Source organism: Gymnodraco acuticeps, unplaced genomic scaffold, assembly GCF_902827175.1.
Source record: "Gymnodraco acuticeps unplaced genomic scaffold, fGymAcu1.1, whole genome shotgun sequence".
In the NCBI taxonomy this organism is placed as follows: Eukaryota; Metazoa; Chordata; class Actinopteri; order Perciformes; family Bathydraconidae; genus Gymnodraco; species Gymnodraco acuticeps.
In genome coordinates this window covers 5687899-5705089 of record NW_022989810.1, presented here as the reverse complement: position 1 = coordinate 5705089, position 17191 = coordinate 5687899, and the positions used below count along the sequence as shown (strand labels likewise).

The 17191-nt window shown below is 40.5% G+C and overlaps 1 protein-coding gene across 10 annotated transcripts in view; it reads right to left on the bottom strand.

Annotated features, from left to right (window-relative positions):
- mbpb (myelin basic protein b) overlaps positions 1-17191 on the bottom strand; it is an 87738-nt gene that overhangs the window by 11299 nt on the left and 59248 nt on the right. For 3 of the 10 annotated variants that reach the window (XR_004570355.1, XR_004570356.1, XR_004570354.1), the window contains exon 4: positions 3701-4220. Coding sequence is in view for 7 of the 10 variants with exons in the window: in XM_034229805.1 (XP_034085696.1) it covers positions 3701-3790 (90 nt within the window). In the remaining 3 variants the exon portion in view is untranslated. Of the gene's footprint in view, positions 1-3700; positions 4221-17191 lie in introns of those variants that run through there. The other 7 variants (XM_034229772.1, XM_034229787.1, XM_034229781.1 and 4 more) reach the window with 5 other exon arrangements.

The window sequence follows — 17191 nt, the reverse complement described above, 5'->3', positions numbered from 1 at the left end:
AGAACATAGGTCTTGTGGCGATTACAATGCCCTGCCCTTTTAGTGGGCAAACTGTGAGTGAAAAGAGTCAAAGGTAATTTATTTTTCTCTTCTTACCTTTTCACAGGCTTTCACAAACAAGTTCAGCCAGTCATACAGTACATTCGATTTTAATTATTTAGTGCACAACCATAGTACTGAATACTAACAGTAACTCTGCTTTCCTTTAAACCTTGTTTTCAAGTATGTATGACAGACTGTACTCTGGGATATATAGATTGGTTATATAGTCTATAACCTTAAAGGGTGGATAAACCCATTTGTTCAAAACATTTGTTTTACATTCTTGGTCACTTTTCAAAGTTCAAACAAACCAGTGGCTGGCTGTAACCAGTTGTTAGCAAAGCAGTATAAAGACACATCATACGTTGAGAAATATAACTAGTGTGTTGTTTTTAGACACAAAATCACTTGGTTAATAAAAAGATCCTGGTTAGGGCTACATTGAGTATGTAGGCTAAGTGACATAGTTATGTACCCAGAGTATGTTGTAACATGGTGATGTAGTAGCTGCAACGTTAGTAGTAATGTTGTTACGTACATAATTTAAACTAACAATCTTTGTTTCAAACTAGATATGAACACTGGTCTCGTGGGTGATGTTCTGTGTTTCTTTTTTTACCCAAAATGCTTTGTGGACTTCCCCACTCTGTAGAAAACTGACTTCCTCCTTTGCTTCGGCCATAATTACTGTGGCCACTAAAGGTCGCTCTCTAACAACAAACGTCAATATGGTTAGCTTTTTACTTCAGCCGATTGCATTTACGCTTCAAAAATCTTAAAATCCGTGTTAATATGTGGAGATGATTTCGCTGGACATAACATGTAAGTATCATAAACTATTGTTTTCCTAAGATCTTATTTTCTGCACTATTCCAAAGTCCAGGGAACCCCGACGATCCTAACATCTGGGTTTTCCTACAGACAATTCATCATCACTGCAGCACTCTATTAGCTTCTTTTTTGGAAAAGACAATTTTGTTAAAACAATATATTTCACTTTAACAAACAGAAAAAGAACCAAAAGAGACATGGAGCATTACAACAAAAACAAAGAGAGCCCTGAGGGTTGTTGTTAAAGAGTTTTAATCAAGCAGTAATTCAAAAAGCTTTAAAACAGGATTGGGTTAGGAACAGGTCGCCGGTCACAACAGGTCACAACAGATACAAACACTGCAAAGTTGAAGGCGTTATAAAACAGGGATCAGCACAGATCCACTGCTGGTTCAGACCAACTCTCTGACAGGTCGGGACACGTGAACCTGAGGTGAGCAAACTGATGTGAGGGGAAGAGGAGGGGGTGCTAACTCCCCCTCTGCATCCAAGACACTGGGGGTAGAGGACAGCATCACAAGACGTTTCACTGTGAGCTGAAGCCTGATCTGTACACGGTAATGCTGCACTGCATTTTAAACTCAATGAATAATAATAAAACACATGTTCTGTTCTTTATGAGTCTACATTTCTGCTGATGCAAAGTTAATTTCCCTCTAATTAGTATATCATCATCCAAGTAATTTGAAATAATCAACTTCAGAAAGCATTCCAATGGCGATTTGTTTTTGGGAGTTGTTTCATGTCCTGAGACTGGGGTGTTGGCGTCATCACAACTATTTATGAAGCACCTCCTGCTGACGTATTAGCACTTTCTCAAAGCCCTGATTGGGGCTTGGATTAAAGTCAAATCTGACAAAAGGACATGAATAGCAGAAGGGATGCGTTTGAATATGTCTCCACAGCTGCCTCAGCTGAAAACAACTCAGCCTTACGCAGATACACATGCATATTGAACAGAAAACACTGATGCAATCTTCTCCAAAACTACTGCCGCAAAGTTTACGTTAAAGGAGATTCTGAGCGCACTGACAGATCAGAAACAAAGCTTTGAAAATATCTTCATGATGTTCTCTTGCTGGAAAAATAAGCATTTGCAGCAGAAAGATAGCACAGCTTGATCTTTTGCTAGAGGCAACGGAGGTGGGGCGAACCTGTCTGTCATGAACACTCATCATTTGAAGGCAAACCCTTGGTGAATATACATAAATATATATATTTGTACAGCTTTGTTTTAGCAAACCTGTCATCAATATGCAGAGCAATGTACAATTTTATGGCATAAAGAATAAGAAAAATCAAACAAATACTGCGGTAAATTGTTCACTAGCCTAACGTTGAATGAAAGCTTCATAATTTCTTCTGTTGACATTATTCCCTGAACATTTCACGAGTAACATTTTCCAAAAGCAAAACAAACGTCTGATCAGCAGAAAGATTTGTAGCATACAGTATATATAAAATATGTTTTTGATCCTGAATCCTACACTGGACACCTTTTCATAGCGGACATAAGGCGAGGGGAGATGCATATTTCATGATGTTGCAGTAACTTATTTGCAATTACGTTGCTAAACCTGCTGATAAGAGTTCTACAGGGTTTGAACAGCGGGACAGAACCAAAAAAGCTCAAAAATCGAGGGGGGATATTTTTTGTCCTTCAGGATTTAGTGAGCTGTAGGAAACTCTCCATGTTTTTAATCAGAATGAGCAGAAAGTTGATATTGAAAAGAGAAAATGTTCCCTTTCAGCTTGTTGGGGGTTTTGGGATTTGGCTTCAGCGTGTGGTCAGTAGTGATCAACCAAAATATCCACATTTGGAGCTGAAGCTTCAAATCCATTTCCTTACTGCCTCCAGGCAGTGCGCCCAAACTGGTGCCAGGAGCACTAATGGAACTAAAGTGACACTCCAACTAAACCGGATCATTGTGGTGTTTAGATTTACTTTGGGTCAAAAAGTCTGTATACCAAAGAAACAAACAAAGCCTGGCAAGTACAAGTCATTCTAAAGCGATAATTCTGTATTATCACTTACCCGCAATATACCACAAGCCTGTTCTTACTTTATAAAATGCAGGCTCTTGTATATATTCCCAAGCAGGGGATGATAATATGCTCCTACTCTATTATATATATTTGATGATAATATACATCGTATATCTCTTTGATCATTTATAGCATAATGTGATCTGTTTACTTTGAAAGTGACTTAGCGGCTTGCTGTACCGTGCAAACAGGAGAAGTCCCTCCCTGATCACAGATCTGTAAAAGTACCACGGAGACAGAGACATCAAAGAAGCATTATGTACTCTGCTGAGTAAAAAACATCTAAAATAATGTCAGCTATTACATCTAAATGATACAGGCCCGTCTCTTACATCATCATTACGGAAAGTACCTAGAATCAGGGCTGTTCTTCACTCCAGTTTGACGTCCTCACAAACAAACGGCAAGCAATTCCACCAAATCACGTACACAACAGATATATTAAATGTAACCGAAGAGAAGAAATGCTACCAATGTCAGTACCATTCAAATGAAAGAAAATACACATAATAATATAGAAATGTATCCTTAAATGATTCAAAAAATGACAGCTCCTTGTAATAAGAAATAAAACCAACCCCACCCAAAGTCACTATCCAGTGTCGACTTAAGCCAAAGTGAATCATAGGACAAAGTCAGACTTTGGTTCACCATAAAAAAACAACGGTAATATCAACTATATGACTCTATGTTGCGATCAGGATCTGGTAAAAGAATCAGAAGTAAAAAGTTTACACGAGAAGGGCTCGAGTTTTCATCTCGCCTCTCCCTGCTTCCTCACCTTGCTCTTCCTCTTCTTGTCCCCTCCGAAGAAGGTTCCGATCTGATCCATGAGTCCGGGGGCCTTCTTCTTCTGGCTTGCGGATGCCATGTTATGTTTGTAGTAGTGGTCGGTATGTGTCAAAAAGTAGGGTTCGTGTTGCTCTCTTAAATGAGAGAGTGAAAAAATAGAGGCGGGAGAAGAGAGAAAAAACAGAGGGAGGGAGGGAACAAAAAATAGCTAGCCTAGTCTAAGTCCTGTTCGGGGTAGTCTGAGCCGCACTCTGAAGCTCCGCTGTGTTCCTGGATGGTCTGTAGCTCGTCCGATTCAGATGGTCGCTCTTTGAAGGTGTTATCCTCTCGGCCCGGGGCATCTCGGGAGAAGAGGCGGGCCAGGTGGGGGCGGGGCGTGGCGGCGTCAGGGTCAGCTGTGCTGGCGTCGGGCCAGGGCTGGGGGGGGCCCTCAGCACCCGTGGAGTCAGTCACCGCCGGCTTCTCCGAGACGCAGCCATTGTTCTGATCCGCATCTGCCTCACCCAGGCCTGCGCAGAAACAACAAGGGTCAACTATGGGCTCACACAACAAGCAGCAGCAGCAGCAGCACAATGGGCTCTTTTCACCAGAGCCTGCCCTTCCTGCTGCACCACAGACCAATTACAGTTCACTTATTAACTTGGAATAGTTTACCTGACCAACAGGAAATTGTATAATTGTAGATCAGAGAAACTACAAAGGGTTAATTTGATTCCTAAGCACTGTTTTGACTTTGGGTCAAAACAATGTAAGCAGGTGTTCCCAGGTTCATTAGAGAGCTTTCCGAATGTATGACAGCAAAACAGTTTAAAAGTGGGTTCATACCATTTTAATAATTAACCATCATCTTTCCAACATATTTAATAGAAAAAACTACAGACTGGGTTCGGCAAGAGTAAACTACTGTATACAATAAACCGTCATAGCAAAACTACATTTTTTCTTCTTAGGTTTTTGAAGTTGTTCAATTAATGTCTGGAAGAAAATGGCATATTATTCAGATTTTGGGAAACGTATAGCTTATTTGCAAAATGTGTTACAGCGTACCCCTACCCCCCTGAGAGTGTGTGACTTTAAATTAGGACCCGTGGCAAACATGAGCACATAAAAGGTTCCATGTATTTAAACACCATAGGTTGAATAACTTTTGGCTAGGTTCCCTAATAAGTTGGTATTATTAAAAAGCACTTTTTCAAACAATTATATGAAGTCATAAGGAGGTAATTGGATGTCAATGTCATTACAAATGGAAAAGATAGAATAAAGAACCTTTGAGATATGACAACAAAAGTACGTTTGCAGGATTAAGTTGAAAAATAATGGAATCTCCGTGAAATGCTTCACCACCTTGCTACAGAGTGAACCCTGCGTAGCGCATTAGCTCTTATCTCTCTGCATTATCATGGCTCATTTCTCACTTCGCCCATAAAAAAGCAATGTTCCTATCAGTTCCAGCGGGATGGAAATACAGCTGCTTCTCTAATGTCCACTTTGACAGCTATCCATTAAGTTAGCCCCGCTCCCACAGCGGAGGACATCCAGTGCATTCCTGCCTCCGAAAACAATATCCACACTGTACTGGCAGAAATGGTGTAGCACTACACCAGAGAATCTGCATGCTAATAATGGCCCGCACAGAGGCCTGTTGTGGGAGCTGCATAGTTATTACAGAGGAACAATGGGCCCAGTGTCACTAAAATAACTCCTATAAGTATGGATTTTCAGCCCAATGCACGTTGACACTTATCTGATTCTGGACCGAGAGCTGCACGGTCGCTGTCTCTGCGGGCAGAGCTTTGCACGGGGGAGATGCAGATTCCTTACAGTTTCACATGAAAATGTTCCTTAAAATATGCATCTTTAGCAGCAACACCAGCAAAATAATATCGTATTATTTGGTCCAATGAGTTCTTCAGCTTGATTTCCTTTAGGCGGATTTGAAAGTCATGAATCAAATGATACATCAGATACATTTCTGTTCTTTGAGGAAGGAAGCCCCGAGGAGCCACTATGTTTCATACACACATCATTGCTCATGGAACATTTCATGTGGTTGTTGCTTTGTTATCTTCACTGTTTATCACCAAGCCAGACTGAAGGGTGATTAACTGTCTCCTGCCAGACAGATACCTGCACTTTCTTCAGCTTTCAGTAGATACAAATGTTGAATGAGAATGGTTTGTCATCATTCTAAAGTGTTACTGTGAGTAATGTCTTATCTCAACCAAAATGTCACCAGCTGCTTGGTTACAAACAGAATGAGAAATGCGTTTCTTCATCTTCAAACTTTGTCTCCAACAAAGTTTGAAGATGTAAGGAATAGGGATGAGCAGATCTAGGATTTTCTTAGTGGACTGCGGTAAAAAACACATTAAGTAAATTGGGGTGAATTTCCATTATTGGGATAATTGTCAATATCCTTATGAGTGACTTAAAAAAGGTCTCTAGTTGGCTATTGTGGTAGAAAAGTGCAAATAAAGCTTGATTTAAATGTATTATTACAGGAATAATGTAAAAAAGAAACGCCTGCTTAAAGATTTGTGGCATATCGGCAATAAGTGTAAGGTAAGTGAAAGTAATTTAAAGAGGCCCTATTATGCTTTTTGTGGTTTTCTTTTCCTGCAGTGTGTTGTTGTGGATGGAAATGGTCTGCAAAAGCTGACATTGCAGGCACAACATACAGATATAATCATACAAATGAGCAACTCTTTAAAGATGTTTAACCACATCTTAATATGGTTGTATCACAATTATTTAGACATCAAATGCTCATATCATCGCATGCCTAAGTGTCTGTTTGAACAACTTCTGTAACTAGAGAATGCAATTCCTGAAGAAATTGCTAGTGGGAATGCTTTATGCTGAAAAGCTGACGCTAAACTGCTAAGCTGAAATGTAATGTGTAAGAAGAAAGTGAATCATTTAGATTGAAATTATACATGAACACTGGGGGCTTGAATGTGTGATAAGAGAAGAAAAGAAAGTAAAAAGGCTTGGAAAAGCAGCAGAATATTTGAACTGCAAACTTTTGAACTAACTTGATGGCGAATGATCAGTCGCCATGCCAACGGCATTTGATGACACCCCATAATACGCTTAGATGCGTTGATGGCTGCATCGTTACCAAACCTGTGAAGTTTTGGGGCGTTTGGAGCAGTTTCACTGAAGTTATGAGAAAACTGTGTTTCATGGCGAGCATTGTGTTGCCGTGGCAACGGCATTGGAAGAAATCTCAAAACTGTCCCGTAGATGTCTTCACGGCTGGACTGTTAGCACACTGCTATCTGAAGTCTGCTGCTCTGAGCATGTCAGTTGGAGTAATGACATCATCGTGTTCCATGACACAGGTGTTTATATTTGAACTAACGAGGTGTGCAGAGATCACAGGTTTCCATTGTTCTGAATGAGAGATGAACCTCTTACATGTGAACGTTTTGTGGAGGAACCGTAACAGATATCTGTGACATTTCAAAACGTGAAGCATGTCAAGGAAGTTGAGTATCTGAAGTGTAATTTTTGTGTACTTTCAGGTTAATAATGTGGCCTTTTTGGCAGTTTAACTAAAGGTGTGCGGCTGCTACCGTGAGGAAATATCTGCCTGAAATTACAATGGGCTTTAATGGAGGCATGTTGAACGTTTTTGTCACTTCATGCCCTCAAGAGGCATTTTGTTTAATTATTTTTGCTTAATTATTTGTCATTTTTCAAGCTACAAGATGTTTTCCTACATTTGTCATGATAAATTATGTCTCAGAAATGTAGGGTTTGGGAATTATGGCAGTTTAAAAAATATATATGAAGGCAAATTTCAAGATGTTCTACCCTCTAGCTGTGACATCACGCACTCTAGTTAATGTTAAAATCTGAAGAAAACCTCTTTAACAAGGTCTGAACAAATGTTAATATCTCTAAAAGTAAGAATCAGATTTAAAATTGGTTTTACACGAATAATGTCAGAAAGATGTGTAACATTGTAAAGTTGGAATGAGGTTTCTGAGTGAAAGTATGAAGGAACAGTTAGCAGTTGAAGTCGCATGAAGATTTGTTGAAGTCTGAAGAATTTCTCCATTGACTTCAATGGTTAAAAATGTGATGAATTATGGGATGTATCTCTGGAATTATGAAAGTTAGGAATGAGTAAAGCAATAGCCATCGATTCCCGACCGAGCTGAACGTTTTGATGTTTGAACGGAGTTTCTGCGATGTTCAAAGCGGGAGGAGAAGAGGGCCAAAATAAGTCAGCGGAATAATAATAAACTCTTCGTGCGTAGAATAACAGTTAGTTGGAATGCTGCTAACAGCATTCCAACTAACTAAGACATGGTTATTAGAAGGCTGTTATCGGGGTGGTCTCTTTAGCACAGGGGTGGGGAACCTTTTTCCTCTCAAGGGCCATTTCAATTTTTTCAACATCCTCCGAGGGCCGTACAAATGATTGACCTCTGCTTAAAAAAAACTAAAATCACAGCCCATTCATTTGGCCTTTCTTTCATGCTGTGCAAAGAAAAAAGCAACCTCTGAATCCAGATATCTTACCATGATGATGCATGCACATGCACAGTTGTGGCATGAACACCAAAACAGAATGATATGGACACAAGATGTGTGTAAATGTATTTAGTTCCCATCCATGTGCACATGATTTAAGTGGGGGGGGACCTAACCTCCTCTAGGGGCGTCCGGGGGGCATGCTCCCCCGGGAAGATTTTTTTTTTAAATGTTGAAGTTAAAAGCATCAATCTGGTGCATTTTGAGAGCAACATTAGGAGCTCTATGGATACATCTCTCAACACCCATATGAAACAGAACTGTAAACAGATTTACTTTTTCTTTATGGACATTTTACAAATCACTCCCCTTTCAAACTGTATTCTTGTTTATTAATAACAACTTTTTTTTACTGTCATATAGTATTTATACCTGTTTACTTTATTATCTTATTTTTTATAATAATGATCATATAAAGATGTGCCTTTACCTCATGGTTGTAGAAAAAAGCTTCTTATATTCGTTAGCATAGCTAGCTAACCAGATGCTAATAACAACAAAGTTATTGACTGTATGATCAGGATGACAGTCATGAACAGATCGCCACTGGGCTTTCAACTAAAGACACAGACACGCAAAAAAACTGCGGCATGTGGTGCGGCTCCTTATGGATACTGCAATGTTTGGAAGTGCCGGAGCGGCGTTCTGGTGCTCCCCGTCAGCACTACACCCAGGGGCGGCGGGTGCTGTAGGCTAGGGAAGGCTAAGCCTTCCCAAATATTTGTGTAACTGCATCCTGGTAAAAATACAAATATAATGTATAATGTGTGTGTCTTTGACATTAGCGCTGATGCAGCCACCAGTAAACTGTACGAAGCCAGTTCAACAGACCCTGGATATGTTTGAGTTATCTTAACTAACCCTAACAAACGAGATTTCGCTAAGTGGTCCACGAAGCTGGTTATCAACTCGGTAAATCAAGCCAGGGTTTCTCTCTCCAGCTGAGAACGCGTGCACGTGAAAGGGTAGTACTGACAGCGCAGCGTCATACTTCATTAATGAAAAGTAAACTAATATTAGACAAATATTAACTTTAAACATCCATGACTTAAACATATAATCCAGGATACGAGCCACATAGTTGCACCTGCAAGGAGAATACAGAACAACTGGTTAAAAAATAAACTACCGAGTGTTTGAAAACAGTTTTATTATACTGCCCCATCTAAAACACGAGGGGATCTGACTTTAATTACATTTGAGTTGAGTGTTTCGTCAACTTAATGTGTTGCTTAAAATAATACGTCTGCATACAGTATATGTGACAATGTAAGTGTTGCACGGCCAGATACGGCTCGAGAAGCTGACTCAGATAAGGAAATATTGTGATATTATATGATCGATGATCTGATTGATGATGTGATATCAGTGTGATATGAAAGATAAGTGCGACACGTCGGCGTCTTCTCTGCGTATACGGCAGTTTAAACTGTATTTCCTTTATCCTGTAATATGACTTGATAGATTTAAACTCCGCACACTGAGCTCTGATCGGTCAGCAGGCGGTGCTTTCACTGAGTTGATCTCTTTTCTATAGACGCCGGAGGCGGGCAGCGTCAGATAAAAAAAAAAGGTTATTTAGCCTTCCCAAACCTGAGACTCACGCGCCGCCGATGACTACACCCCTGTCAGAGGAGACATATACCACGTGATGATGACACGTTAGGCTCGTGTTGTGTACAAGGACCCTGACCTTGGCCAGGAAAAACAGGCACTCGCTTGTTTAATTTTTTTGCGGTCTAGATTTCTTTCATTTTTTTCTTTTTTGCGTGTGTTTATAAATTACCTCGAGGGCCGTACCAAATGGTCTCGCGGGCCGTATACGGCCCGGGGGCCGGAGGTTCCCCACCCCTGCTTTAGCACGTCCATAACCCCATCACCTGCACGGCTGCTGCATCCTGGCAGCACACACCGCACTTCTGTCAAAAGTACTTAGTGAAGTTGTCTCGCTCAGTGTGTCTCATTTCCTCATCAGTTCACCCTTGTCAAGGGAAAAAGCTATTTTACAGACAATTTTCAGACACTTAAAGTCCTCACTGTAAACTAATAAAATCCTCACAGGGTTAACATCTGCTTTAAGCTATAATATGCATCAAAGACTTTCTCTGAGCTTCATTTCTCAAAAGCAAAACTTACAACGAATATTTAATGTTTACATCATAACGTGACAACCTTTCAACCTTTTGTCTCCTTTTGCTCGAGTCAAATATATAGGGGTTTAGGGGATCAGAGCTTAAAAAGAGAAATTCACCCATTTTTCTGTGGATGTCTAATCAGTGATGATGTCGGACAACTATGTTTTTCCATGGTCCTGAACGCATCAACATCAATGTAAATAGAGTCTGTAGAAATAACAGGAAGCAAATAAAAAAAGAAGAATAAATGAATTCTGCAGCACATTGACGTGTTCTGGACGCGGCTCAAAAACAGAACCTCCTTGTTCCCTTGGTTTATAATGCAAACTATTTATGTGCACAAAGGTGAAAATTGCATCCCATAATTTTCATCTGTATTTATTCAAGCAAGATTATACAGAACAAATGCATGCGAGAAGGACTACACTTACCATCATCTCCGATGAGACATCCACATGACAGGTGGCACATTTTCCCTTCAAGATTTGATATTAATCTAATAGGTCCTGAAATCAACAAAGTGCCTTATAGCCGTTGAGCACTGCAGAACACATCTCTCCGAACCATATGATGATCCAAGAACATCTATATGCTCTCCCCTGGGTTCCCAAAACTCCTAAAGCTGAGATGCAATAACAGTAAGTGGCTCTGGGTTCAGCAGGAAGCAGAGATTTCTCGATAATACATTCCCTTTGGCATAGTTTGTTTATTACGTCAGCAGGTTACATTTTATGACTTTATTGGCCTTAAATTAAATAGCGTATCAATCTTCTTTGTCGACAGTAAATATGTTTAATCACAATGTTGTCGCCTCTCAAGAGGCTGTGGCTGTTTTTGTTACAGAAAAATGTAGAACAAATAATAGAGCTGTTGTTTTTCCTGCCATGACTCCTCTTAAATAATGTCTATTCATCCATCACCTGTTGCTCGCTTTTCTGGGCCCAGCGGGGCTAGCATCCACCGCTAGAATACTAATAAAATACAAATTAGAGAAAAGGACATCTTGACATGGTTGAACTTTTACAGCCCTCCAAAGTCCACAACACTGCAGCATAATACTGAGTGCACGTCCACCAAATGTGGCTATTCAAAAGGTTATATGCTGATGAGTGACTCCCTCTTATAAGGTGGGAGATAAGTTATTAATGGTGCAGTGAGTAAGGGTTTTAGCTTTCCATTGCACAATCTGACTGGGTGATTGATGGGACTGATGATCAATGGCAATGACTCCGCTATGAATGAGTTTACAATTCTGGCACACGCTCGGATCCGTACTCGTTCGTGGGAAAACACAAAAAAAACCTCACCCAAACATTTTCGTAATGCCTTAAAAGGAAGGATGGTGGACGAACCAAGTGACTCAATCCCCATGTATTGCACACAACACTGTGGTCTTATTATTCTGGGATTTATTCTGTTATTTGACTTTGTAGTGATTTCATTGGATCTCTGCTTGGATAAGATTGCGTACTCATCTGTATAGTAGAGATAAGACTGACTGATTGGTATCTATTACCCCCCCACCTGCACACTGGATCAGACAGCGCCCGGTGTTGTTGATATACTGTGGTTGCCAATAAACGTCCATTAACAAGAAGACGACTTGGTAATGATCCTGTTATTGCTGCTTGTGATTGTCTTCAGCTGTTTTTTCTAGTGAATGCAAAAATAATCCTCCATTCGGAAAATATGTTGTTTGTAAAAATGGACAAAGGAGCGTCAATATAAACTTCACTTGGAGAATGATGTATATTTGAGGCATGATTATTTAATATGTGGCTACATGAGCTAACTGCGATGGAAGCATTCTAATGTCTAGTTCCCATTGGAGGGAGCTGGACAATTGCCACAGTGTCCTGGTGGACAATAACTTGCAAGAGAGAAGCCTGTGGAACTGCAATCAGTGTTATACGGCAAGCTCAGAATACTTAACACTGGAGCTGGGAGGAAAAGATGATTGTGTTAGTCGGGGTTCTCATTGCCTTATGGATATCAGCATAGATCGAGAGATTGATATTCAGTAAAGTTATGGACTATCCACCAGAAGTACTACAGGGAGTTTTAAGTATGATAGTTTATGCTAATGAAAAGTGATAGAAGATGCCCAAAGTTGTTCTTTTATCGTCATCAAAATGTCAGCTTGGGCAATAAAAACTGCCATTTTGCACTTAGGGATTTAAGAAGAAAGAACACGTTAAAATAAACAGAGCAGAGTACAGTGTGCAAACATTTCTTTTACCAGAGAAATACACTTTAAAAAGGTTCTCATATGTTTTGCATTCATTGTGCAGTTTGTATGCATAATAACATGTCTGCTGCAAATCTCTCCTCTTGTAAATCAAGGCAGGAGACTTTTCTGTTTGCAGTTGCCTTTTATTAAATCATTATTATTTTCTATTAAAATGCTGTGAATTTAATTAATATATTGTCTGTCGTACTGTATGGTACTTTTATCTTGCCTCTGTCAATAATTGTATTCAACTGTTGTATAATGTGTTTATTTTGTTCTTTGTTTAATATTTTATGAAGCACTTTGAATTTGCCTTGTTTGAAAGTCGTATTAATGAACTTGCCTTTTTTTATTGTTGTTTTTTGTATTCAATGTTCAATTAAATATATTTAACAAAAGACGGTCGAAAACGTGCTTTCCTTTCTCTTCTGCAACAAGCAATTTTACTCACAGCAATTTGTGACATTTTAACAGTGTATTGAACGCAACAGAAAGGCAGAGCTGAGTACTTTTTAATATCTGGATATTAAGGGCAGGTAATAACATTTTTCAGATACAACAATATCATGCAGAACTAAATGTTTTATTACAACACAGTGTTGCATCTAGAGAGGATGTACCTACAAAGAAAATAGCCTCAGATGCAACATTTGAGTGCTGCCTTTCTATAAAATACGTTCCCTAAGAATCTCTGCTCCTGTTGTAGTGACTTTTTAAATTGGGCCGCTACTCAATGTCTAAATTACAGTTGATCGCACAGTGACTTACTGTCATGACTGCATTTCGCCTTTGGTTTAATAACAACTGCCATGGTTTAGGCAATAAATCAGCACCCTGCCGAGCATAATAATACCCTTGGCACACCTAATCCATTTTTCAATAACTGCAACGGTCAGTGCTGCTCTGACACCTTAAGCCCTGACGTGTGCTCTGACCGCTGTAGAAACTGTAGAAAAGACAGGTAGTCATTTGTTTTTTACTTCTCTGCATTTTGATGACAAAATATACCTCACGCAGATTCTAGCATACTGACGGATATGCAGTGTATAATTTGGGCTTCAGACATTGTGTTTAAAATACCATCTACAAGCTGATGCCGACAGCCCCGCTCCTGCCTCTTCACCTATACATGTTAGTTATTTCACTCTCTTTCACTTAAATCCTAAAAACTTAGATCTTATATTTAAAACTTTATCCAAACCTTTCCCCTCTCTGACCTCTCGAGGTTTATCAGAGGGTAACAGGTTGCAGAGAACGCCTAGCCCGGCCGGGGAGTGTGGAACTGACCCACTCCTACCTCTGACAAATTCAGGTTCCAGTGGGGACCTTTCTCCCTGTGTGCCTCTCCACCTCTGTTTCCTACTTCTTACTTGCTACCCTTTTCCCTCAACCTATCCTAAGGGAGTGCATGCATGTAGACACGTTAGTTTAGCTGCTATAGGCTTGGACTGTTGGGGGGGGCACCTTACTCCGTCTTTCTGGCTGTTTGTACCTGTGTACTCTCATGTTCCGATTATCCCAGTTTCCCCCAAATCTCTTTTTTGTGTCCATATATACGCCGGGATCCTGAGTCGAGGCTAATCCTCTTGCTGTGGTCGTGTGTCCTGGATCCTCTATCCTGAGCACTGGATCTGAGTCCTGGACTTCGAGTCGTGGCTGAACCTGTCTCTGCGGTCTTGCCAGACTCTCACCATACTACTTCCCTGATGGCTCCCACAAGATTGCTGACATCCTCGTGGATTCATCTTCCTATTATACACACATGCATTTCCAAACATTTGGACTACCTTTGTTGTAAATGTATTATCTCTTCGATTTACACACGGCATCTATTGCACGTCTGTCCGTCCTGGGAGAGGGATCCCTCCTCTGTTGCTCTCCCTGAGGTTTCTCCCATGTTCCCTTTAAACTGTGGGTTTTCTTCGGAAGTTTTTCCTTGTACGATGTGAGGGTCATGGACAGAGGGTGTCGTATTGTCATACTGATATTCTGTACACACTGTGAAGACCATTGAGACAAATGTAAAACTTGTGATATTGGGCTATATAAATAAACATTGATTGATTGATGGTGCTTGCTAGCTGCGCTAACGGATATAAGGAGCTGTTTAAATGAAAACAGAGTAGCGACATTTCGCCGACAACTGCGCCGAGCACTTAACTTTATGCAGGTAGCCAGACAGTGGGGCATTGTACGAAAAGTCAGCACACTCAGCACGGGTAGTATGCCTTTTCACACACACACACACACACACACACACACACACACACACACACACACACACACACACACACACACACACACACACACACACACACACACACACACACACACACACACACACACCACACACACACACACACACACACACCCACACACACACACACACACACACACACACACACACACCACACACACACACACACACACACACCACACACACACACACACACACACACACACACACACACACACACACACACACACACACACACACACACACACACACACACACACACACACACACACACACACACACACACACACACACACACACACACACACACACACACACACACACACACACACACACTTTATTATTTTATTATATGTTCCAGTTTTAATTGATGCGAATATTTGTAATGTTCAGAGGTTGTTTGTTTTAATATTCATGAGAATATTTGTCATTGTTCAAATGATAATAAACATTTGCATAAAGCATATTTGTCCACTCATATGTTGATAAGAGTATTAAAAACTTGAAAAATATTCCTCTAAGGTACATCAGTTAGCGGAGTTTCTTCCCGTTAAATGAGTAGGACACATGAATAGTTTATTACATTTTAAGAAGCCCTGAGACACAGTTTCGTGAGAAAAAAAACGGGGGAAAAAAGCCCCTTAACAGGTTAAATGGGAATTAAATCATTTTATGTAATTTTGAGTGTTTCCAAGCCCCGGTGTTCTGCAGTTTGTGTGGGCCTACTGTACTGTTGCACAGTTTATACTGTAGAAACTATGTCCAGGACAAGGTGTTTGGAAGTTTTGGAAGATTCATTGCTAACCACACTGAAGAATATGGAGGTATTGATCAGCCTTCTCATATTTTTAAGCCTCAATTTGTCCTTCTTCCCCCCCCCCTCTAACATCACCAGAAGTCATAATGTAAGGGGTCTTTTCACCATTTTTTTTTACCGGGGGAGCAACCCCCCGGACCCCCCTAGTATTGTTTGGTCACCATTTCCACAGAACCACCTAAAATATTTTCCACCAGCCGCCACTGGGTTTAGAATATAAAAAAAAGAAGGGATAAGCTGGTAAAATGCGCAGAATACAGCTGGGTTAAAAGGCAAAACATGACGCTGCATGTATCCTTTTCTTCTCTATAGTCTTATAATACATTAGGTTATGAAAAGAGAACTTGTACACAACACTAATGTCCAATTACCCAGTAGTCTGACTCATAACGCTGTAGAGACAAGCAGGGTTCAGCTCTTTGTTGTGCCTCCTTTATACATAATAGATGTCTTCATGAGTTGAAATCCCTAGATAAAGCCTATCCATCACTGGTTTTAGCAGAGGAGTCCTTAAGCCACCAGAAGAGAAGACAGTAAGGTCATAATCTGCTGCGCTCGCTCAGTCAACCACATACTGGCCTCATTCAAAATATCTTTTCAGTGCTTCTTATAATGTAGCAAAGATTATATTTCAGTCTGAGGGTGACAAGAAAAAAGCCTGTTGCCTCATTATGATTAATTCAACATAACAAGTCGAAGATATTCAAATGACCAATAAAGCAGCAAGATGGATACATAAATAGGATCATTGGTTCTGCAAAAATGACCATAACCACAGATGTCTCCTGGGTTAAATTGTAAGGTGCAGACAGTAAAAACTGATGTGTTCAGCAGAGATATTCAGCGCCCTGGAAGAGGGGAAAGATCAGCCTCCACATAGGAAGAGGTATGCAGGGAGTGGGACTTGATCTCCTCATACTTCCTCCTCTTCCTTGTTGTGAAGAGAATGTGTAGCTAGCTTTTGTGACAACAACAAGGCTTGTGGTGGGACAGAGGGACAGAAAGCATTCCTCTGAAAAAACCTCCATCGCTATGTGGCTTTGTACCAAACCTCCCAGCTGGGGGCGAGAATCCTTCTGCTGCTGCATTCATGGTGGATCTAAAGCACCCACAAGCCTTGAGGAAAAAGCCTCTCTCTGTTTTTGGAATCACAACTGGCATTCAGGCCGTTAGTCCTCCACAGATTGTTCTGGACAAGATAAGAGCCACTCCCTTCTTGTAACCCTGGCCATGGTCCTGACCTTTAGTCCTCACAGAATGTATATCAGGAATGGACATTTACATCGTGACCTTAACCAAAGGAAGAGGTCAACTTTGTCATGTTGGACAATGCCACCTTGTTTTTCAGGGACCAGAGGCTGAATAACATAGAGTACTGACTGTAAGACGAAAACACATTGTTTTCTTGGTGAACACCAATAGAGACGGACAACACTGTGGTATCGACCTGTCAATTGCTTCTTTCTCATCTATTGCATTCCTAATGGGACCTT